The following is a 22,215-nucleotide window of genomic DNA, read 5'->3' on the forward strand; positions in this document are numbered from 1 at the left end:
TAAAATTTTATTTATTTATTTTCCTTCCTATATTAGCAGCCAAACTGATCCACCATAAGAGGAATAACTGTAGTGATCATTTAAGGGGTCAAATTTCTACAAGCTGAGGTTTCATCACTGCCATTAACAAAAGTTCATTAAACAAGATGGCACAAATGTTTTGTTTTTCATAAAATGCAGTACCAGAAGGTGATAAATGCAGCAATTCCACTTAAGATACAGAGCCTGTCTAAACGGCTTTCAATTCTCATTTTCTCCTCCTTTAATTCACTCTGTGCTTTTGAGTACAGATGACAAGATTCTAGAACTTCACTGTAGTTTTTACTCCTACAAGATTTCAGGGCTTCTTTAAGTACAAACAAACTGTTCCTCCCATTAACATGAGAGCCTCCCATGTCCTTCAACTGCATGCTTAGCTCTGTTAGTTTTAGTGTAGTCTGGCTACCTTCTCTCTCAGTATGGGTAACTCTAAACTTCATAACAAGTATGCATTCAACGACTTGACACGGAAGGATGTCTTTGGCTGGAAGAATGGATCCAAAGCGCATCAAGAAATCTTTATCTGTTGGCCAATGCCTTTGGCCCCCAAGGGGGCTCCAGCTTGCGACATTAGCAGCTTGCTTTTCCTTTTTGTTTACTACAATCCAACTGAGCCTGATTCCATCACAGAGCTCCCTCCAAAGTTTTCCATCTTTCCTCTCCTGGTCGATTGAGAAAACTGGAGGCAGACCATCCTCAACTGAGAGTGTAACTTCATCCTCATGGCCATCATTATACGATAAGTTAAGAAGGTCAATTCGGAAAGGACAGTCGTAAAACCAGCCATTGGAACCATCAGAATCAGGAATACCCCAGAGAACCTTTGAATATATCACTTCATCTTTATATCTGACATCCACAATAGAGACAAAATCTGATGGTGAGATACTTTCAAGATCATCAACATCACCATAATACTCGGCCTCTAACCATTCTTCGGGGTATTCAGCAAGTGAATCACACTCAACCACAAGAACATCCTTGTTCACAATGAGTGGATAGCAGTCTGCATAGAATTTTCTGAAGCCACCAACTGATGAGATCAAAGTCTTCACATCTTCCCTATTAGTTGAGGGCCATAAAGAATGACATACGTTTTCCCATAAACTCTCTTCTCTTGAAATGGAGCAGAGAGTAGCACAAGCACATGCTGCATTAGCCAAAGTTGCACCATCAAGACGTCTCAATATGTCATAAAACAGATCGCTACTTAGTGACGCCATACTTCCAACCTCCACAGTTGACATCCTTGTGGGACTCTGATAAATCATTGAAAGCAAGAGAATTAAACTTTTATCAACAAAAAGGCAGACCAAGATTTAAGTTACCAAGAACAAAGAGATTGTCATTCAACATCAGCAAAAGGAACTAGAATTTCTTTTTCCACAGAAACATGCTCAGAAAAAAATAATAATAGTAGAAGAGTTCAACAACTAGATTATGAATTAAACTAAGTTAACTGACTCAACTATACAAGTGTCAGGAGGAGGCAGCCACCCCCTTATCCCCCTAAAAGAATAGTTTTAGGAAAACCTTTAGGAGGTCAGGTCTTTCTAATGTACATTGGGCTAATGTAAAATACATGAAACTTGCTGGGGCTGCTAGCGGTGACCTACATTTCTGATGTAAGATAAGCCTTTTTCTGGATAAATTTCTTCAACCTACCCAAGTTGGCCATTCTGCTACATGCAAACTGCAGCAGCTTCCGTCAGGTGATAAATTTTTCTTAGATGTACTTGGATAATGAGATATGAGCTTCTTCTTACTCTCCTGTATAGCCAAGTATCGTTCTGTTGATCTTAAGCATTTTTCATTTCATAATGTTCCCAACTGACAACCACAAGTTCCTTGTAACCACATAAATAAATACAAATAGAGAAATTGTCTATTTAAGAAGATGAAATTTTGTGCAGTAAAGTGACTTTAGGAAACAAAATAAAGTTAAATACAACCAGATAATTGACTAGATTTTCTGCCCTTGCACAACCTGGATGGTGGACTTGTGGAGAACCTTGCCAGGTGACAAAAAGTATACCTTCAACAGTCCATAACTCTTCAAGGACAGACTTTCTAACCAAAATATTTCTGCCACTAGGTGCTAATACCAGTACAGATCCATTTCATTAATTTCTTTAAATCTGGTACATTTTTACTAAATCTTGCCACTTGCTCTATGGGACAGTTCCATTGACACAGCTTTCATAAGAATCTGTCAAATGCGTCTGGGCTATTATCATAAAGCTTTTCAACTCAATAATAAGTACGAGAAGATTCTTATCTCAATTTCCTCTTCCCCAGAGGGATGAAACTATACTAGGCTACTCTTCATATACCATACTGGCTTAAGGAAGTAAGCAGTGCAAAAATCATTATATGAATATCATATACTCAAATCTTGTAATCCAAAGTAAACATAATAGTATTTAGTAGTCAAGGACAACATGTTGATGCTCAAGCTGAAGAAGAATCAAGTTTCTCAGTGTTTCCTAATTTTCCCAAGCAAGTAAAGTTCAATTTAGTCCAGAAAAATGACTTCTTATTAAAATAATTGCCAAGTTCTACTTGTTTTTGTTCTAGGCAACAACAACTCTTGTTCTTTTGAAGGACTACAACACTAGTTATTTCTTGCTAGTAATGTCATAACACTCTCGAATACCTAAATTTTGACGGGCAGAAATCCTGTTTTATTGTCTACCTATAAACAGCATACCCAGTGCATGAGGCTCCTGTGGTTGCAGGGTATGGGGAGGGTAAATGGGTAGTAATCCATGCAGCCTTACACCTGCTTTCACAGAGAGGCTATTTCCAGTTTATTCAATTAGGGAATAGAGGATGCTTTATTCAGTCAAGAATTCACCGATTAAAAGGTCACTGGGGCTTGCAAGTTCCAAAAGGTTCACTGATGCTCAGAGACTTCATTCAACAATAGTACCAACGCTGAAGGACATGAAGACAATGTCAAACTGGCAATTTCATTCGCCACTATTCTCCCACACTACACTTGGGTGCAACCTGGACTGAAGCCATTTCAGTCTGGTCTTGAATAGCATTTGAAGGTGAAAATGGGCTCAACAATGAATGTGGTTTAAGAATAGAAGTAAGTTCAATTTTTTAAATATTACAGATCCTTTTTTTTTTCCTTTTTCCTAATATTAACATGCAGGCAATGATTCAAGGTGAATCTTCCGATTATAAACAAATAAAATAAGAGGTCTGAGAAGTTCTTGGAAGCCAGAATGAACTAACTTATACCATGTGGCAACCTAAAACAGTTAATTTAGATTGCACAACGAAATGGAACTTTACTGAAGTGATTTTAACACGTCCGACCCTGGAGTAATAAGAATTATGGGAAGAGAAACAGAAACATTTGAAGAGAAAGGGCAAACAAAACTTAACATCTACAAAGAGGACAGTGCATTTATAGACTGTCAATTAAAAGTATTGAAATCTGAGATTCTTTGTTCAAACTCTTGAATCTAGAAGCCCCAGACATAGTTGTAACTAAAATGAAGCCTAAACCCAAATTTGTGAAGGAAAAAAAGTGTGATCTGCCGAGTCTAAACTTAAAAACAGAGCAGTCCCTAATTACCTTGCGAACCCAAAAGTGTGTCGAGCTCTGTTTTCAAGATATAATGATCCCAACCTTTGTCATTTCACTTTAAGCTAATCACATCACGATTAAGATAATCAGGAATTGCAGAATAAGGTTCAGCACTCTTACCCACATCACAAGAATTATGGGGAAGAACCCAAAAAAGAAAAGAAGAAAAAGAAAAGAAAAAAACTGCCTCAATTAGCCCAAGCGTAAGAGACAAGAATCACAGAGTGAAGAAGAACGCAATTGACAAGATTCGAAGGCAAGGCTTTTAGCGAATGAGTAAGACATTTAAAGCAGGAAATCATTACGAAATCCTCTTTTCATAATTAACTGAACCCATCATATGGCTTTCAAAACAAATGCAGCAAAGAAAAATTACGATGATAGAGAGGGAAAGAGAAAAATAAAAGAGCTCACCTCATGTACTGCTGTCATGAAAGAAATGGAAGAACTGACGCAGAGGAGAATCGAAGAAGCAGATAAATAATTTGAGGATTGCCCAGATTCTAGAGACGAAAAAAGAAAATCACAAGCAAAGTCAAGAAACGCGTGATGGAATTTATAGGGTGTGGAAGCAGAGAAATCAAACACTTCATGGATTTATCCTTTATACGATCATGTCAGTGCGCTGCTTCTGGTCGCGGTAGATTTTGTGTCACGAGTGGACTCACAGCCTCCCCGTGGATCACCAACTCGGGAGTTACAACGTTTACGTCACTAATCCAATTTCAGTTGTTCATTATTATCAGTTTGGTTCTTATTACCTAACCCACTTGCATTATGAATAATTGCCATTGGAAATGCATGAAAACTTTCACCTAAAGTAATTTTTAAATCCATAATCTAGATACACCGTACCATGTTTCTTGTTGTGCATTTGGATTTTGTTTGTTGCATCAAGAAACCATTTTAGGGTTCTCTCATGGCTGAACCCACCTCCGCAAAAGAATGAATAAAGAACAGCTGGTATCGCCCAACAAGGAATTTTGTGGTGCTTGAGTGAGCCCTCTTTAGTAACGGATGGTTCATCGAAATACATATCACTGGGCATTTGGTTTCTCGAGCTACCAATTTTGATGGGGACTTCTTGCCTTCTTTTATTATAAGAGATGCAATTTTGTTCTGTAAACAGAGTGATGCAAGCTTTTTTCACCTTGATTTGGTTTTAGAATTTGGTGTACACAAACGACAAGTGGACAAGTGTATGAAGATCAACTTACAAAAAGTTTATAGATTGTTGGCTACCTAATCTTGTTATAATGGTCATTATTAATCCTCTGAAAGATACTGGTAACCCACTTTAAGATGGATTTCACTGTCGATATTTGGGTGGTTTCAAGTTTCAACTATTAACTTGTATAACATTCAATGCGATTTTCCTGCTAAGTTAATGTTCTAGATGTGCAATTTGCAGGGTTTGCTTTTACTGAGCGTGTTGGCTTCTTCTGCACATCTTGGAGGACTTAAAAGTTCAGGTCTAGATGAACAGGGCACATGATCACTTCTCTAACTGAATGGGTTTCTGTACTTGTAACGGTGGAGAAACAAACACATAGCGTGCATGAAATAAGCTCAGTATGATTTGTCATAAATAAGAGAGAACAAAAGTCATCTGGAGAACCTTTATTGTGAACATGAAAATGAAAATGAAAAGATGGAAATTGTTTCATCAAAAAAACAGAAACGATGGAAATTGTTTTATACCATAAACCCTATTAATTTCTAGTGATATAGAGTACAGACCCAATGAACCCTATTAATAAAAGTTAAAACTAAATGCACAAAGACCTAGACATCGTCGGTGGCGGACAAAGAAGACTTGGGAACTCCGCCGGAATCGTGATCGTCGGGATCGTGAGTGGGATCTGTCTTGTCCATGCTATCGCGAGCTTTCTTGAGAAAAGGTCGGAAAGCAAGCTCGATCGCCATCCATCCGAAAGCTAGGGCTCCCGTGACCACAATCGCAGATTTTATCGAGTTTTCCTTCTCCTTCGCCATTATTTCTCCCCTAGCAATTCTTCTTCCTTGCAGCGTTATTCGTAACTCGTAAGTCGTAAGCAAGAATCTTGGTAGAGACGAACGCGGATAGTTAAAATATATATTTTTGGGTTTTGACTTCGTGAATTCAATCAACGGTGTAAATTTGCTGGTTGAGGACTGGACCCCGCTTTACATCTCTGTGGGCGAACTTCAATCCACGCGCGTCGATCAGTATAATCTATTAGAACAGCTTCGCTCACTCATTTGCAAATTGTCACATTTTCACGGCCCTCTTCATCCGCCAACAATGCCACATCTCCCAGCTATCGCCATCAAGTATGAATATAGGTTTCTGGGTTTTGCTCCTCTCTTTGTTGGCTGTGTTTTCATCGCAGTTACGGTTTAACTAAAGATTTTCGATGATCACTTGACAGCCCTGCTTAATTTGGAATTCAAGAGCTTCACCGGAGATTTTCCTTCATCCAACTACTAGGTATTGTGATTATTGGGTAATTTTGTGAATTAAGAAAGGAATTTTTATTATCTAAGCTGGGGTTTAAGTAATCCTGCCCTCCTTCTGGATTTTTTGGTTTTTTTTTTTGGTTAATTCTTTCTCATTTTCAATTTTATAAACTAGTTAAACATTACCTCAGTCCTTCCTTCCTCCGTTTGTCTGCATCATCCAAACTGTATGTTGGCTTCCTCGGCAATCCTTAGGAGACAACAATTCTTGATAAGGACTCTGGGAGATTACAGCAGTCAAACCCACGTAAAGAGAATGGCAGTGACAAAGGTTGTTGCTGAAACCCATTTAGAAGCTGATGTCGAGACTGTTTTAAGAACAATTACTCCAAAGCTTGACCCAAGTCGACACAAAGGCCAGGCAGGTCAGCCCTTCTTCTATTTTGCTGAATTCTTTATTTTGATTGTTTAAAGTTAGTAATTTATACTTCTACTGGAGCAGATACACAGTATTAAAGAGAATGTATCTCCTAAAATTTTTCTTATGTTTATGCATATTTCCATGGATATTGTGGTCTGACAATCCTGGATTTATTGTCCGACAAAGAGTTGATGCCTGTGGTTCCTACTTGTGGACTACCCATACATGGTCTATCCCTCGTGTACCATCATCTGTTGTTCTTGCTGATCGTCCCACCCTAGTGCATTGCCTGAAAATTTGAAACAAAGACCTAGTCCTTGTTGCTTTTGTTATGTTCTACCCAATTTAGAAATCCTTACTCCTATTAGTAACCCTCTTATATTTTTGTTTTGTTAATGAATTTATTTTCCATGGTTTATTAAATCACTATAATATTGTTCATCAGGAAAGATAGCTATAGTTGGTGGTTGCCGTGAATACACAGGAGCTCCCTATTTTGCAGCTATATCGGCACTAAAAATTGTCAGTGCTCTACTAATTTTGCTTTCCCTCATTTTCATTATTTTAGACTGGATGTAACTACTTTTTAGTATATATAACGTGTTCTATTTTATTCATCCAAAGAAAAAAATGAACATGTTCTATTTTATTCACTTGCAACTATTGTGCCATGTAGGGTGCAGATTTGTCCCATGTTTTCTGTACAAAAGATGCTGCCACAGTTATAAAAAGCTACAGCCCAGAGATAATTGTGCACCCTATTTTGGAAGAATCTTACAGTGTAAAGTGAGTTGTTGCTTCAATTCCTCTATTCCTTTGAGTGTTCAGATTCGGGTTCTCTATTCAGGTTTTGATGTTCAAGAAACAATATATTCAGGGAGGATGAGAAAAAAGCTGTCTCTGATAAGGTTCTCGCTGAGGTTTCCAAGTGGATGGAGAGATTTGATTGCCTTGTTGTGGGTCCAGGCCTTGGAAGAGACCCTTTTCTTCTGGTTTGTGCTTTTGTAACCTCATGTTGTATTAATTTTTTCTTTGCTGGATTTAGTTTCTAGAGATAGGAATTGGCTTATTATGTGCTGTCAGGTGTGTTTCCTTCCTAGTTGATGGCTAGGAGCTATCATCCATTTGCTTTACTAGAGTCTGGAAGGAACTAAGCTTTTCATTGTTTCCAGCACTTGCTCCTTTCCTCCTGCTCTGCCTTTTCTTTTGTTTGTGAAGGCTTATTTTAGTAGAACATTCTTGTCTTTGTTCAATACTGTATACTTGTTCATATATCTATGTGCAGTATCCATATATTAAATATTTCTATACTACTTGTATAACTTCTACAGGACTGTGTTAGTGAGATAATGAAACTTGCACGGCAGTCAGAAATCCCAATTGTTGTAGATGGGGTATGTTATTCACTAAATCAGAAAATTTGAAAGAAATATTTTTTAGGATACAGAAGCAGTTTGTTGTTCTCCTTGAATGAAACTTAATTGGTTAATGGTTCCTTACCTTTACTTTCTTGATGATATGTGTTCTTCACAGGATGGACTCTTTCTTGTCACTAACAATCTTGATCTTGTTAGCGGGTACAGCTTAGCTGTCCTAACACCAAATGTAAATGAGTATAAACGCCTTGTTCAGAAAGTTCTAAATTGTGAAGTTAGTGGTGAAGATTCTACTGAGGAACTTCTATCTTTGGCAAGAAGGTAACTTATTGGATGTTTATGTTGGTGTTAGATCTTTAACATGCTCATAAATTGACATGATTACTTATATATCTCCCATCCCTGAAAATTAGATATATCACCTGATGGTCATCTTCTCTTTCTCCCCTATGTTCAAGTTAATAGAAATGCACCCTCACAACTTAGATGAGCTCAGGTCAACAGATCTGTTGAGATGGTTTGGCTTCTGGATGATTTTTTTTTTTTTTTTTTTTGTAAGGTTGATTTCCCTGGTATGAATCATCATATGGTGGACATTGATTCCTGATTCCTTTTTTACTTTTTTATCTTTTTTTTTTTCCTTTTTTTTTTTTTTTTGTTGGGGGGGGGGGGGTCATGACATTGACTCTGATTTACATGTGCATGACAGCTAATACTTCGATACATAGTCTGCAAATGTCTTTTGCACTTCAAGAGATTGACATAAGTTGTTAGAGGATTATTGGAATTCTTTATAGCATGGGTCTCTCTAATGGAATCACACGTGCACCTCCTCAAACCCTGCAGTAACAAGAGTTTCATGCACCAAAACACCTTCTTCTTCTTTTTTGGAGGGGGGGGGTGTTATATATGTTGGTTCTCTTCATCTTAAGACATGGTGTTTGGGGGAGGGGGAAAAACTTACATTGTTTTTCTGACTCCAACTTCTGAGTCACTAAAGACCAATCTCAACCTTAGCTTATCCCCATGTAAAGAAAGCATGTGTCCTACTGACTATCCATCATTAAAAACTTCAAAATCTCTCCAATCTAAATCTTTAACCTACATACGGTTTCTCCAAGAACAGTAGGGTTTTATTGCATGAAATGGCCTTCAGTCTAAGTATCCTGGTGAAGTTGCAGGAGAGTTAGGCTGGTATCCTAATTATTGGAAATTTGGAATTATATTGCATGAAATGTCCTTCAGCTTAAGATTTGTACCATAATGCTGACTTCCAACACTTCACAATTTTGATCCTATATCAGTCAAATCTAATCTGGCTTAAGTTTGAAGCAGTAATGTTGGTGGTTCCAGATAGTCTGGATGTGCAATGCATGCCAATGGATTTAAAATTTTATACCATTTAATTTTGATACTCCTTTAGCATGGTCAAAATATTTCATTACAGTCTGAACATTGATCATTCCATTGGGGTGATGGTCCAGCAATCTTGTTCAAAGGCCCTGAAAGATCGTTATGTTTATGCCTAGCGTTTAAATGTGGATGGGGACAAAAGTTGTGCTCCAAGTGCTGGTTAAAAGAGTCTATACCACCTTTTTCTGTGTATGAATAAAATATCATTACCAAAAACCCTAGTGATTATCCCCTGTTAAGCTTGTAAGCTTTTCGTCCATTCTTTTCTGAGTCATAGACTATCCATGCATCATTTTGATATTGTGTGATGAAGGTGGATGGTATTCCATTTTATTATTATTGCTCCCTTAGCGTTCTTAAACGCATTTTGCTACTTGGTCAGGATTGGGCGCACAACTATTCTACGGAAAGGAAAGTCTGATCTCATCAGTGATGGTGTGGCAGGTACAATAATAAAGGGACTTTTAGTTTCTTTCGGAAGATGATGTTCAACATTCTGTGCATTGCTTTCAGTCTGCTGGTAGTTTATTATTGACTTTCTGTAAGTTTAGTTGATATCTAGAAATTGATAATAAAATCAATTAAGCTAAGCCCATAGAGGGTATTGACTAATGATGGAAAACATTGAGGGCCATGTAGAGTGGCTTTACCTAGTCAGGTGGGATGCTATGATTGGATAACCACTCAAAACATCTAATCTATCAGAAGTTCTTGAGTACCCTAGAGATATTGGGAGCACATTTACAAGAATTTCAAATTGGCTTTCCGGGAAAAATGAAGAAGTCCAGTTACCCGTTTGAGGTTGGTTGTATGTCAATTCAGGAAGATGTTCTATGTGGGATAGAAAGTCACACCACATCCTGTCATTCCTGTGAACCAACAGAATTTATTTACTAAGCACAAAGAAGGGTCCCCCCCCCCCCCTTTTCTATTTCTATAGGTAGATTTTGAATGAATGAGTTAAACTTGAATTCCATTGCCATAGACTGGAGTTCCACTTAATTTATGTGGCTTCCATGCATGCAGATTGCCTTAATTTTCCTCTTTCTGGCACATTTCTCAATGTTTAGCGTTTCTATGTTTTATAAAATATGATCATATGTAGAAGGCCCTGAAGCTGTGATTTCCAATGGTTTATGCAGTGAATATGGTGAGCACACATGGATCCCCACGGCGGTGTGGCGGCCAAGGTGATATCCTTTCTGGAAGGTTTGTTACCATATAAAATGCTTCTAACTGTAATCTGCTTGTATTCCTTGCTACTTTCTCAGATATACATTTTTTCATGCACTTGAGGATTTGTCTTTCTCATTAACAAGGATTTTGAGTCTTCTGAAGAAATCAATAAATTACAAATTATTAACTGATTTGCCCCTTGTTTTATTCCCACAAATTATTTGATGCACTATTCAATAAAAGGGTAAAAAGGGTTTTCCCAAAAAAAAATGTTATTGTGGCTTTTACGTGAAATGACATGAGTCATCGTCATTAAAAGACGGGGGAGAGTGCCATACTATTAGAGGGGAAAAGAAGTTTGTGTGTCCCTGCTTCCGGCTGAAATTGCGAAATTGCTGGCGGACTTGCCAACTCAATGCCTTGATTGTGGACAAAGCATTTTTAGATAGAAGTTTGAAAATTAGAGAAAAGGGGAGGGGTTGGGGTAGTAAGTGGGGCGTGGAAGGAAATTGAGTTGCTTCAATCCTGAGGATAACTGTTAATTTTCCTTAGTGTCTGTCGTTATAAATTGGTTTGAGGCAATTCAATTCGTTGTACAATGTCATTATTGTATAGTAATTTTCTAAGCTCCTAATAGATTATGAAATGTTATCCATTTTGTTATTGCCACAGTTCAAGGAATTGGAATTAGATTCATTGAATCATACAATATCCAAAAGCTGATTCATGCTGTACTTCTAGGGTTCAGGCTGAATTGAAAGGCTGATTGGATAGCCAGTACCAAATCCTTGACTACAATTATCATGGAGCAGCCCCAAATCCATGGTTTTTTTTTTTTTTTTTTTTTTTTGACATATTTGTTGTATGCATGGCTGGTTCTCCCTCATCGATCTACACAAAGGACTTTTTAAGAATTATAGAGAACTTCATCTGAAATGGCTGCATTTGTGTTCTTGAATGGTGCTTTGAGTTCTGCATAATTATATGTCCAAACTGATACCATCTCATAAAATTTAACACTTCTGTTGCCAGTGTTGCTGTGTTTTCATCTTGGGCACGTCAACAGATGCCATCTGTAGGAGAAGATTCAAATGGCAGGTTATTGTCATATCCCAACCTACTATTTGCAGCATTAATTGCTTAAACATACATGGTTGACTAGTATTCTTTTATGTACCTCACTTTGGTGGTTCTCTGATTTTGTTTCTTTGAAGTACACCAAATCCAATGGTTCTGGGTTGCATCGCTGCATCAGCACTGTTAAGGAAAGCAGCATCAGTTGCCTTTGCGAACAAGAAAAGAGGAACTCTTACCACGGACATCATTGAATGCTTGGGGAAGAGGTTGTTAATTTGTTCCTTGGACAACTTAATCATAGGATTATCTTGATCCTTCTATTATTTGGTGAATCACCTTAAAAACTTTACTTGCTCTTTATCATATTTTCTTTCCTTGCAGTTTGGAGGACATATGCCCAGCCAGCTGACAATGATGAACTGATTATTTAGTACCTTCTGGGTGGTGCCAGTAGTTAACTTTGGAGGTTGATGACTGGTGAACTTGGATTCACTGTTTACAATCAAAATTTTGTATTCCTTCATGTTTTGATCCATCTGTGATATAGCCATAAGTGCTCCTCCGGCTGTGTTGGCACTAGATAAAAAGTATCTCCCATTTTATGAGTTATTTTGGGTTGGGTGTGGGAGGATGATACTGTTTTTGTAAGAGTAAACATCTTCTACAGGTTCTCTGGTTGCATTGAAGCTGTCTTGCTTGACTGCTACCAGCATAAAAAATAATCAATTTGCACAATCTATTTACAATTAGTAAATGGGCACTACTGCTTGGAAGCCTGTTATTCCTGCCTTCAAATGAAAAGAAGAATACAACTCATGGATTGAACATCTGGACCATCAGATACCTATAGCGGAAGAAGATTTTTCCTTCTCTTTAATGACATAGGAATGATTTGATTGATGCCCATCTGCCTGAGCCTGATTAGGGTATACGTGTCCAGTGATCAACCCTTTAATAGATATGCACAAGCCAGTTACCCTTGCAGTCATATCTTTTGTGAGCACTTCTACCCTTAGATCAAAAACATGTCAGAAACCTGTGATCGTCAGCTTGAGGATTTTCTTTGGATGCACAACTAGAGGTCTAAGGACAACCAGAAAAGCTGCATCTATGTCCAAGGATTCGAACCCATTCTCTCATAAAAATGATTTCAAATGTCAAAGGGAAAAATAAGGAAATGGTAGACAAACAATCAACCAACAACCAGTTGTGGAGCAATTCCCTTCAGTAAACACCTCTCTACCTTGTAAACCAATTGGAACCATCAACTAGGCTGGCCAGCGCAAGCACATAGAACTTAAGCTGAACATCCTGCATTTTGAGAAAATAAGGTCATTCTAACTTCTATTTGAAGCACTCAGCAAACAGAAACTGGAAAATGTATCCAACCGGAACTTGATTACATGCTACTAGGTGTGGGTAAGATTTGACCCCTTCCCCCTCCCCCGGCTAAAAAAATGGAAAATTCCAAACAACCCAAAAAACACCACCCACAAATAGAAGAAAAAACAAATAAAAATGCAAGGCTTTGGCTTAATTTTGGGCTTTTCAGGGATGGGGTATCCTGAGCTTCAGATCAGATGCCCTGCTCCTTTGGCCAAAAGTGAACCCATGACTACCACAAAATGACAAAGTCGGGCAACTTGCTTTAGCCTGAGCCTGATCCATGACAAACAATCTAGGGCCTTCGTGATCGCTCTTTCATCACAATCCCCTCCAGAATCCCATCAGCTCCAAAATTACCAGAAAATTCTTGAGGCTCTACAGGTCCCGGTAGCTTGAATGATGCAGAGAAAGATCCTGATGGACAAAGATGCTGTGTTTGCATCTCAAAAACCTGTGAATCCTTGTACACCACTTTCTCCCCTGTTGTAGTCACACCCTTAATCAAGACTTGCCCATCCGCTTCAACTTCACAACTGAATTCCCCTGAAAATATGATGTCAACAGTTAGACCACTAAACTGCAAAATCAGATCGTAAGAGGCAATGATACATCATCATAAGCCACTATGCCTCACATAAGCATGAAAAAAATAAACAAATAATGACTTTGCAAGGTTCCTCAACATTATGAGATGAGGTCAACAATTGAATATTTTATTTGTCTGTTTCTGTGGTTTTTTAAAGGGGTCTGTGGATTGAATGTGAACTTCATTCAAGCCAGTTAACATTACCTTTTTCTTTCCCAGAAACAAGTGATTATTAATATGATTATTGTGAGGGGGGGGGGGGGTAGTTCAAAAGAAATGCTTATAGCTTATCAACATTCTAAAACAGTGATGACTTTGTATTGAAGAAAAATTTTCCTGGTATCCAACTTACTTTCGACTTTTCTTACACCTGGGAGGGATATACGAAATAAATATGCATCATCACAAACCCCGATGTCCACGAGACCGATAAGTGGTCCAGCCTGCCTCTCAGCAGCACTCCCTGTCAAAGCGATTGCATTCTTAGTTGCAGCTACCATGTTATCCCACTCTTCCACACTTGGATGAGAAGGAAGAAAGATCATGGCAGACCCAACTCTTTCATCCCGCTCTGCTTTTACTTCACTTGGCAATGATGCCCCACTGCTGGATGGCAGGGGTGTGCTGAATGATATGCTATTTAAAATTTCCACATCATGAAGAGGTGACAAGTCTTCTTCAAGCTCAGGATGGCCATTTCCACGTTGTCGTTTCTGGGAACCACGAGAAGGCCTTTTGAGGGATAATCCTTCATTGAAATCTTGCAGTACCACAGTTGAATCTATATTTCCAGCAACATGAACACCTGAAAGTGACCTTGCAGCATCTCTATCCAGCAGCAAATCCTCAAGCCCAGTTAGCCTCTTAAACCTTTCTACATCACCAGGTTTAATGTAAGAGATCTCTGGGTCATTAATGAATACAATGTTCTCAATGACCTTATATCGATTTTTGTACCGTGAATGGGGATGCAAATGACCAGGAAAAAGATCAGGGAACTGAAGGCTATCAGTACGGGTATCCCCCGCTGACATGAAGAGATTGCCTTGGAAAAACTGCTGCAACAATGGTAACCTCACTATAACAGATTGATCAGCCTTCCTAAGCACATAGTAATATATCCGCTCTACTTCTACTGTTTTTATGTGAGAGCCAGCCAGTTGATCATAAGTATATGGTGGAAGTTGCTCTGCCATCCTCTGCAGAACTGATTTTTTGGGTCTGTCGGCCTTAATATCAGGTCCAAAGTATGTACCCATAATAAATAGCAAGAGAAAGTGCTGATCATCAGTAGTCGTCATGTAACTAGGGACATCTGAAGATTGAAATGCCATGGAACTGAGGGATTCCGCAGCCTCAAACAAGCTCTCCATGTCCCAGATCTATATAGGCATTGATAAATATCTGCAAGAAAAGAAAGCATAGATTCAACAGGAGTACAAAATGAGCATTTTCCAGTTAATCCTCAAAATCACAAGCTTCCTAGGTTCTAAATGGGGAATTGCACCACCTGTTACACAGGGAGAGGCAGCCACATGGCCTTGAGGGTTTCTGAGTTTGAACCGAATTTGACAAATATTAAAATCAGCACTCACTATAGTAATACATGATCTTTAGTGTGTGCAAGTGTTCCATATTTTATAAAACCTGCAATATTTTCAATTACTCTATATCTTATTCTGTTTTTGTTTTGAAAAAAGAACACATTTTACAATGAGGTGCATCATGCATGTAGGAGGTTCAATTACAACTACGTCTAAGTAACTCTTACATTAGAACAGTTTACCATCAAACAAAAGTACTGTCCATTAGTTCAAAGGTCAGCAATTAAAGCAAATGGGAATCAATCAAGATGCTGAACTTCAATAAGTTATCCACACCCACATTGTCTCCTCTGAATATAGATATCAGATAGGACAAAGACGTATACTTATAAAGCTGCACACCCATACTCCCATTAATGCTACTGCTCAACGGTTGAAAGTAATCCTACCTTCATGGTATCATCCTAATCCACCCTTGTCACATATGGTATATAATGCCAAATTGTATAGAAATTGTGGTGGTGATTACTCATGATACTTGGTACTTATTGTAAGAGGATTTAGTCAGTATTGTTAATCGCTGCTAGTTGGGTTTTTTCTTTTCTTTTCTCTTTTTTTTTTTTTTTTTTTTTTTTTAAATGAAGAAATAATCATTACCAAAAACCCCGGAGGGGAAGAGAGGAAATACCAAGGAGAAAGAGAGGGGGTAATCAGCCTTCAAGTGGAAGACCAAAAGGTACAACCTAGACCCCAAGTAACAACAATGAGCCTGTTCCTTGAGGTATCGTCGATAGGGGGATGGGGCAGCGACCGAAGCCTAGAGGAGACATCAAAGCAAATAGCTTTCCAAATCAAAGCCAAACAACAAGAGTGGGATGTCCATCTTTGAGGTTTCACTCCCACCATAAGTGATGAACAGGGCACCATAAACCAACTTACCAACAAGGTCACAAAGAGAGGAGCCCCAAAAGGGTCTCAGGATCCACGTCCAGTCCTGTGCAAACCCATAATAGCATCTAGACGAGGCCAAATGGAGGATGATACTTTCCCCAAGAGAGAACGGGAGAACAAGCAGGTAAAAGAGAGATGGTCTAAATCTTTCAAGCCATTCCAACAAAGAATGCAATTGGGGTTCACAGGGATATGATCATATGACAGTGAATGAGAAAAGACCCTATTCTAATGCTCCCAATATTTCAGTTTCCTAGTTTGATTTTAACTGTATAGCTAATCATAAATAAAGGACACTACCAACGATAGAACAATGAAACCATCCCCTGGGTTGATATACTTTTTCTGCACCATCTCTCTTTCTTTTCTTCATTAGTTTCTTCTTCTTCACAGGTTCAAGCACTAAGGTTTTGTCACATGGTATCAGAGCAATGAGAAAGAAAGGGATGGAGAAATAATCTGTCAGATGTGGAGAAAAAGAAAATCTGCATACCTGCATCATGTTTCTGGTTTTCTCTTTCCAAAAAATTCTAGAAATGACAGAACTAAACCAGAGAAATTTTCTTCTTCAAGATCCTTGGTAAATCGAAGAACTAGGGTTTCAAGAAATTGCAATCGTCGGTTCTATAAGCAAAGCAACAAAACGAATATGTAAAAATTCAGAGTTGAGATGAAGCATACGCACAAAGACAAAATTTTAGATGGTTCACCTGAAGCTATATTCACTGCCGAGCTTTACGATGGTTTCACAATGAAGATGAAGAAATGGGAATATAGCCATAAAATGTTTTTCGGCAACATCTCAAAACAAAAGAGATATGCTTATAACCAAACAAGTGGTAAACCCTAATCCAAAAAAGACTAAAGTGCCCCTACCTCAAAAACACCCAAAAATGACCAAAGACACCTCTAAACAGTTTAGGGCCCAGACCTGCCATTTAAAAGCTCTCAAAATTACAAACAAAACCCATTGGCTACCTGTGGAGGTGAACTTGTTTTTCGGCCATCTGAGCACATTTAGACCCCGAAACAGGCCCTGGAATATTGTGGCTGGCAAAATCAGTATTCAACAAAAGCAGGTTCTACTATAATAACTGGAATTCTGTCTAGCTACTGTTATGATCGATTTCCCATGGGGTTGAAAACTGCTGTTGGAGTTCACTGTCATAGCAGATTATTATTTCCATTCACTACTTTCTATTTCTGCCCTTATTCCACCTTTCATTTGCTGCTGTTGGAGAAGAAGAATGGACATACCCTACTCTGTGGTTAACAGCTAAAAGCCCCTCCTTTCATGAGTTATTAGTTGCAATGGTGAAGACACAATACTTTCTAAGTTGCCGAGGCAATCCTGTTAGAAGGGTTGCTGCTGGATTGCTGGCTCACTAGCACTTGTTCCACCTTTTCTTCCATTCCCTTTGGTGTCCACAAGTTGTCCCCTTTGTATACAGAGAAGCACAAACATATTCCCCATCATAATATCATTCCTAATATATCTATATATATATATATATATATATATATATATTAATTAAGTTTCCAGAAAAATACCCCTTTCCTGTAATCAATTTATTTCCATACTTATATTTACAGTGCTGCCACCATCCCCTTTGTATTTTTCCCATAAACTCTTCAATTAATTCATTAAATTGTCTATAATCCATACCTTTGGTGGAAACTAGGGAGTTTCTTCAAGCTAACTCAAACCTTGTTTTCAAGGCCTCTGTGTGTGTGTTTTTATTTATTATTATTTTTTTTTTTTTTTTTTTTTTTGGGGGGGGGGGGGGGGGCTACCTATTTTTGACATTTTAAACCCAATCCATGCATGGAGAACACTTATAATAATACTTGTGGTTATGACCAAGTTTGATACTGCAAACTGTTGGATATGGTATTGAATAAGGTTTGACCAGGAAGTAACTACCTAGATAGAAATCAGATTTAAGAAAATTTGGATTTGTTTTGAAGGTTTTGTTGGAAAGCCATCCAACAAATCCAAGATTAATTAAATCTGATTTATACTAGAAAGTTGTTTTCAGTCATACTTAATTTGGTGTGCAACCACTGTCAAAATTAATTTAAATGAAAATATTGTTTTAGACATCAATGCAAACGAATATTTTTCCACACTTTTCTTAGCAATTTTTTTTATAATATTAATATTTATGACATTTTCAGATTTGATAAAATCTCGGCATTAAAAAGTTAAAAATCATACCTATGTCGAAAATATAATCTTTGTTCTTCAACTTTGGGGGATTTTTTTTTCTGGGGGGGGGGGGGTTAGAGAGGGGTTGACTTCTTTTTCTTGTAGAATCTGATCTATTAACTACTATTTTGTTTTAGGGGTGAGGGGGTATTAGCTTATTAATGAAAAAATAAATTAAGACATTCATTTAAATGATATTAGGCATAAATAAGTGTTTGTGGGTTACTTGTCCAGCTTTCTAGCTCAGGTTCCACAAGTTCCAATCAGGTCAGTGAACTAAATATAGGTTTTGGTAAAAACCTACAAAATATGGTTGAAATCATCAAAGCTAGGTTGAGATATGGTATTCTTTCAAGTGCATACATATCTTGCCTCGAAATCATGGAAAATAAAGATTTGCTTTTGTGCCTAAAACCTTATTTTTCCTCAAAAATTGATGGTGCACCACACATTGGATTTCAGTCCTAATACTGTTAAAAAAATCTATTTAACGAACTTGTCCTGAAAATATAGTATTCTTCAATTAAGTGTTCACGCATGTTGGCGAGAGTATTTATTGGCCATATTCATTGTTTGTTTCTTGGTTCAAATTTTAACCATTTTCATGCAATTTTGCACCCATCAATGTGACTCTTAAAATTGCCCAACTGATACACCCCCCATCTGCAACAACAACAACAACGACAACAAGTCTTATCCTAACTAAATGGGGTCAGCTCAATGGATTCTTGTCTTCCAACCAGCTCTATTTGAGGCCGTACTAGATACAAGGCCTAAGTCCAACATATCCTATCTCACAACTTCTCATACGGTTATTTTAGATCTAGCCTTAGCTACCAATATGTGATATTTTAAACCTTGGTCATAAATCCCTATATGGGTGGGCCCACCCAAGAGTTGAGCAAGACAATGGCAGTTCAATAAATACATTGTAGTTTACAACAACAGTGGACGGTAAATAATAACCAGAACTTAAAGGATAGTTTGGTAGTAAGGAGAAGCATAAAAGGGATTTGAATAGAACAACCAGCGGCAAACATGGAATGGAGTTAAATAAAGGATAAACACACTAAATGAAATAAGGGGAGGCAGCTTTTGGAAACGAACATAAACAACAACAACAACAAAATGGGGTCGGCTACATGGATTCTTGCCTTCCAATTAGTTTTGTTCGAAGCCATGCTAGATACTAGGCCTATGCTATGCATATCCTTTCTCACCACTTCTCTTAAGGTTATCTTAGGTCTACCCCTAGCTCTTCTAGTTCCTTCAATCTGGAAACGAACATAAAAAACGGATAATATAGCGAGGAAGAGGATAGGTTGTCTTCAATGTCATGGAGGTGCAACCTTCCTTTGTTAAACTACCAATAGGCTGGAACTGGAAGTTCAATTGGTGGATCCCAACCTTCAACTCTACAGGATACCAGTAACAAGGACTTACATAGAATTGAAGGCTAGACAAAAGAAACCCACAGAACCAAGACCAAATGGACCAGCACCGGACCAGGCCAGCGCAAGCCATCCCAATCAGCCTAGCTGGCCTTCTAGAAAGGCCAAAGAGAGGCCAAAACACTGACCATGTGAATAGTGACAGCCCTGTATTTGACTCACATGGATATATTCTTAGAAGATTAGACTTTCAAAGGAATTAAATTTGTGCCCTCTTAGTCTCAGATGGAGTAAAATCTATGTTCAACAGTTGAGATAGTTGTGGGTGAGAGAGCCAGGGTTGAGATAGCCCATTCCCTTATCAAGTAAATAGCTAAACTATAATCAGCCTTTGTTAGACTAAAAACCAACGTTTTACCGGTTGGGCCATGGCTTGGGCTTCCAAACCTATCATTGTTCAACTATTCAAGTGTCACTCCATCACAATGCTAAGGTGCCATGGCAGATGGGTATGATTTGCAGCATGACTACAATAATATCAACTTAGGCAAGAGGAGTCTCAGTTGGATTTCCATACATGCCCAAACACTAATGGCTCTAATTTGTAGTTTCTCATTCCCTGTTTGCTTTAGATAAGCAACAGTGGGGATCCTCTCTAAATAGTAATAATTACAAAGAGACCAAGATGTGGCTTTTAATTTATAATGAATCAGAAAGGTGGTGTTGCTTTCAGATTAAGTAAAACAGAGTCCTTTGAAGCTCAGTATTACACTATTCCGTTTCAAAACTCTAAAACATTATAATTCCCAATCCGATTTGAATAAAATAATATTTTAAAAAGAAGAAGAAGGATAAACAGAAAAGAGAAGTTAGATACCCACAAAATTCTTACACCAACCTGGGGTAATCCAATGGGAAAAAAAAAATCAAGGTAACACCTTGCAAGTCCCATTTGAGTTCTGGACTCAGTTCCAATTCAAAATTTTAATTTCCCAGGCCAAGAAAAATTATTATTACCGCCATGCCCCAAAGGACAGTGAGACAGGATGGCGCGCCTGACCAAGAAATTTTAGTGGCACACATACACACAGGGGCGGCTCTAGGAAATATAGTGTGTGGCAAAGCGCTTAAAAGGACAAGCAAGAGAAATACTCACATGGGAAGTCATGATCAACTAAGAAAAAGATACGACGATCCAACTCAGCAACTACGGCAAGTACCATTCGTTCCTGCTCATTTTGTAGAGAGAAGGGTCATTTAAGTAGAACCAAGTCGAACTAGAGAAATGGAAGCAAATAGAACAACAAGTCTCTCTGGTACACTTAAAATTAGAGTATCTTCTACCACTGATAGTTGAAAAAAGATCATTCCAGAATCCAAACTTCTAAATTATGCATATAAAACAAAGAAAGAAAGAAGAAAAAAAATAACATATACTCCAAGACTCTAGTTTTCAACTACCAAAATGAAAACATTATACAACAAAAACAAATCTGGAAACCCTAACAAATAGAGGGATGTGGGATGAAACTACTCCCTCCATAAAGCATAAAACTCTTCCATACGGAAATTACCAAGATATATCAAACAGTAGTCTGAGGCAAAGCGGGATACCATTATAGGCAGTAAAACCCAGTTCCAAAACCAGATCAAAGAGGATGATTGAAGAGGAAGAGCAGGAGTTAACAGAGACAATTGCACATACCTTTGACAATAAGAAGCAAAGAAATCCACTCTTTGCAAGGTCGTCATGCCAGAGCAACAATAAGAGAAACCCATCAAAATCAGACCAAATATGGCAAGGAGTTACAGAATTTGGTGGGATGTGGAACCTACTCCTTGGTTGCAGAGCGCAGAGAGTAAATGGAGCAAGGGGATACCGGGAAGGCAACAAGTAGCAGCTATTTTTAAGGGGTTGAAAATACTAACGGGCTGATCACCTGACACTACGCGACCGGACAGCGATCTCTTCGTTATTTTCGTTTCTAAAGGTAACAGATACAGAGTATACGTTACAGGATTTCTTTTAAATGATTTTTTTTTTTTAATACTAAAAATTTATCAGTAATTAAAAGCAAAAATGAGTCATGACATATAACCAAAAAAAACATATAATAATAATAATCAACCCAACCCTTAGATGAATCCCTTCACCCATCTTCTACCAACACCTCACCGGACTACCACCGCTGAGTTTACAAAAAAAAAAAAAAAAGACTTCCACCGCTGAAAACCACCCCAACCCTGAGGAAGGTTTGCAACTATCTTCTTCTAATAGAAGGTTGGGGTGAGGGCGGTGGTCACAGGCAAGGGAGGGTTGGGGTGGTTTCCAGTGGTGGTGGTCCGGTGAGGTGTAGATAGAAAATTAGTGAAAGGAAAATCCCTTCACCCACCTAAAGGTTGGATGTGAAAGAGTTAAAATGAGAGTAGATTGATCATCATACCATAATGAGGGCAATATAGACATTTCACTCCTAAATTAATAGAATCTTAGATGGAAAGTGATGAGCATGCAATTTGTAATTTTGAGAGTTTGCAATCTATAATTTAAGGCACTAAAGTGTGCAACATAGAGTTTAAGCCTCACTAAAGCATGTAATCTC

At 38.1% G+C, this 22,215-nt stretch overlaps 3 protein-coding genes across 8 annotated transcripts; 1 reads left to right on the plus strand and 2 right to left on the minus strand.

The window, feature by feature from the left end:
- On the minus strand, positions 1-5,275 carry LOC149008404 (F-box protein At2g27310-like). Of its 2 annotated transcripts, none has more exons than XM_089167274.1 (2): positions 4,058-5,275; positions 1-1,298 (listed from the first exon to the last, which is right to left on the minus strand). In XM_089167274.1, the coding sequence occupies exons 1-2, from the start codon at positions 4,073-4,075 to the stop codon at positions 168-170; spliced, it is 1,149 nt and encodes a 382-aa protein (XP_089023400.1). In that variant the 5' UTR covers positions 4,076-5,275; the 3' UTR covers positions 1-167. The 2 variants fall into 2 exon arrangements, with proteins under 2 accessions (XP_089023400.1, XP_089023401.1); XM_089167275.1 differs by having other exon boundaries at positions 3,632-5,275.
- A 184-nt stretch (positions 5,276-5,459) lies between these two features.
- Positions 5,460-12,154, plus strand: LOC149008405 (pfkB-like carbohydrate kinase family protein). Of its 4 annotated transcripts, none has more exons than XM_089164968.1 (13): positions 5,460-5,956; positions 6,055-6,113; positions 6,258-6,507; positions 6,949-7,025; positions 7,180-7,289; positions 7,381-7,495; positions 7,835-7,897; positions 8,037-8,200; positions 9,675-9,736; positions 10,435-10,501; positions 11,501-11,566; positions 11,683-11,811; positions 11,927-12,154. In XM_089164968.1, the coding sequence occupies exons 3-13, from the start codon at positions 6,312-6,314 to the stop codon at positions 11,952-11,954; spliced, it is 1,077 nt and encodes a 358-aa protein (XP_089021094.1). In that variant the 5' UTR covers positions 5,460-5,956; positions 6,055-6,113; positions 6,258-6,311; the 3' UTR covers positions 11,955-12,154. The 4 variants fall into 4 exon arrangements, with proteins under 4 accessions (XP_089021094.1, XP_089021095.1, XP_089021098.1 ...); XM_089164969.1 differs by having other exon boundaries at positions 6,274-6,507; XM_089164972.1 differs by having other exon boundaries at positions 6,338-6,507.
- Positions 12,155-12,998: 844 nt separating this feature from the next.
- Positions 12,999-21,589, minus strand: LOC149008406 (increased DNA methylation 2-like). 2 transcript variants are annotated; one of them, XM_089164966.1, is made up of 4 exons: positions 21,318-21,589; positions 20,769-20,841; positions 13,870-14,921; positions 12,999-13,474 (listed from the first exon to the last, which is right to left on the minus strand). In XM_089164966.1, the coding sequence occupies exons 3-4, from the start codon at positions 14,888-14,890 to the stop codon at positions 13,224-13,226; spliced, it is 1,272 nt and encodes a 423-aa protein (XP_089021092.1). In that variant the 5' UTR covers positions 14,891-14,921; positions 20,769-20,841; positions 21,318-21,589; the 3' UTR covers positions 12,999-13,223. The 2 variants fall into 2 exon arrangements, with proteins under 2 accessions (XP_089021092.1, XP_089021093.1); XM_089164967.1 differs by lacking the exons at positions 20,769-20,841; positions 21,318-21,589 and adding exons at positions 16,506-16,636; positions 16,723-17,761.
- Positions 21,590-22,215: the final 626 nt, after the last annotated feature.

This window comes from Hakea prostrata, chromosome 8 (assembly GCF_041222555.1).
Source record: "Hakea prostrata isolate BN-2017 chromosome 8, UWA_Hpros_2, whole genome shotgun sequence".
NCBI classification, from domain to species: Eukaryota; Viridiplantae; Streptophyta; class Magnoliopsida; order Proteales; family Proteaceae; genus Hakea; species Hakea prostrata.

Bases quoted from the DNA above. Each gene is read 5' to 3' on its own strand.
- LOC149008406 (XM_089164966.1), bottom strand. From the start codon at position 14,890: ATGGAGAGCTTGTTTGAGGCTGCGGAATCCCTCAGTTCCATGGCATTT. The intron at 13,475-13,869 runs GTAAGTTGGATA...TCATATTTTCAG, and splicing joins AGGTGTAAGAAAAGTCGAAA to GGGAATTCAGTTGTGAAGTT.
- LOC149008405 (XM_089164968.1), top strand. From the start codon at position 6,312: ATGTTGGCTTCCTCGGCAATCCTTAGGAGACAACAATTCTTGATAAGG. The intron at 7,898-8,036 runs GTATGTTATTCA...TGTTCTTCACAG, and splicing joins TCCCAATTGTTGTAGATGGG to GATGGACTCTTTCTTGTCAC. The intron at 11,812-11,926 runs GTTGTTAATTTG...CTTTCCTTGCAG, and splicing joins ATTGAATGCTTGGGGAAGAG to TTTGGAGGACATATGCCCAG.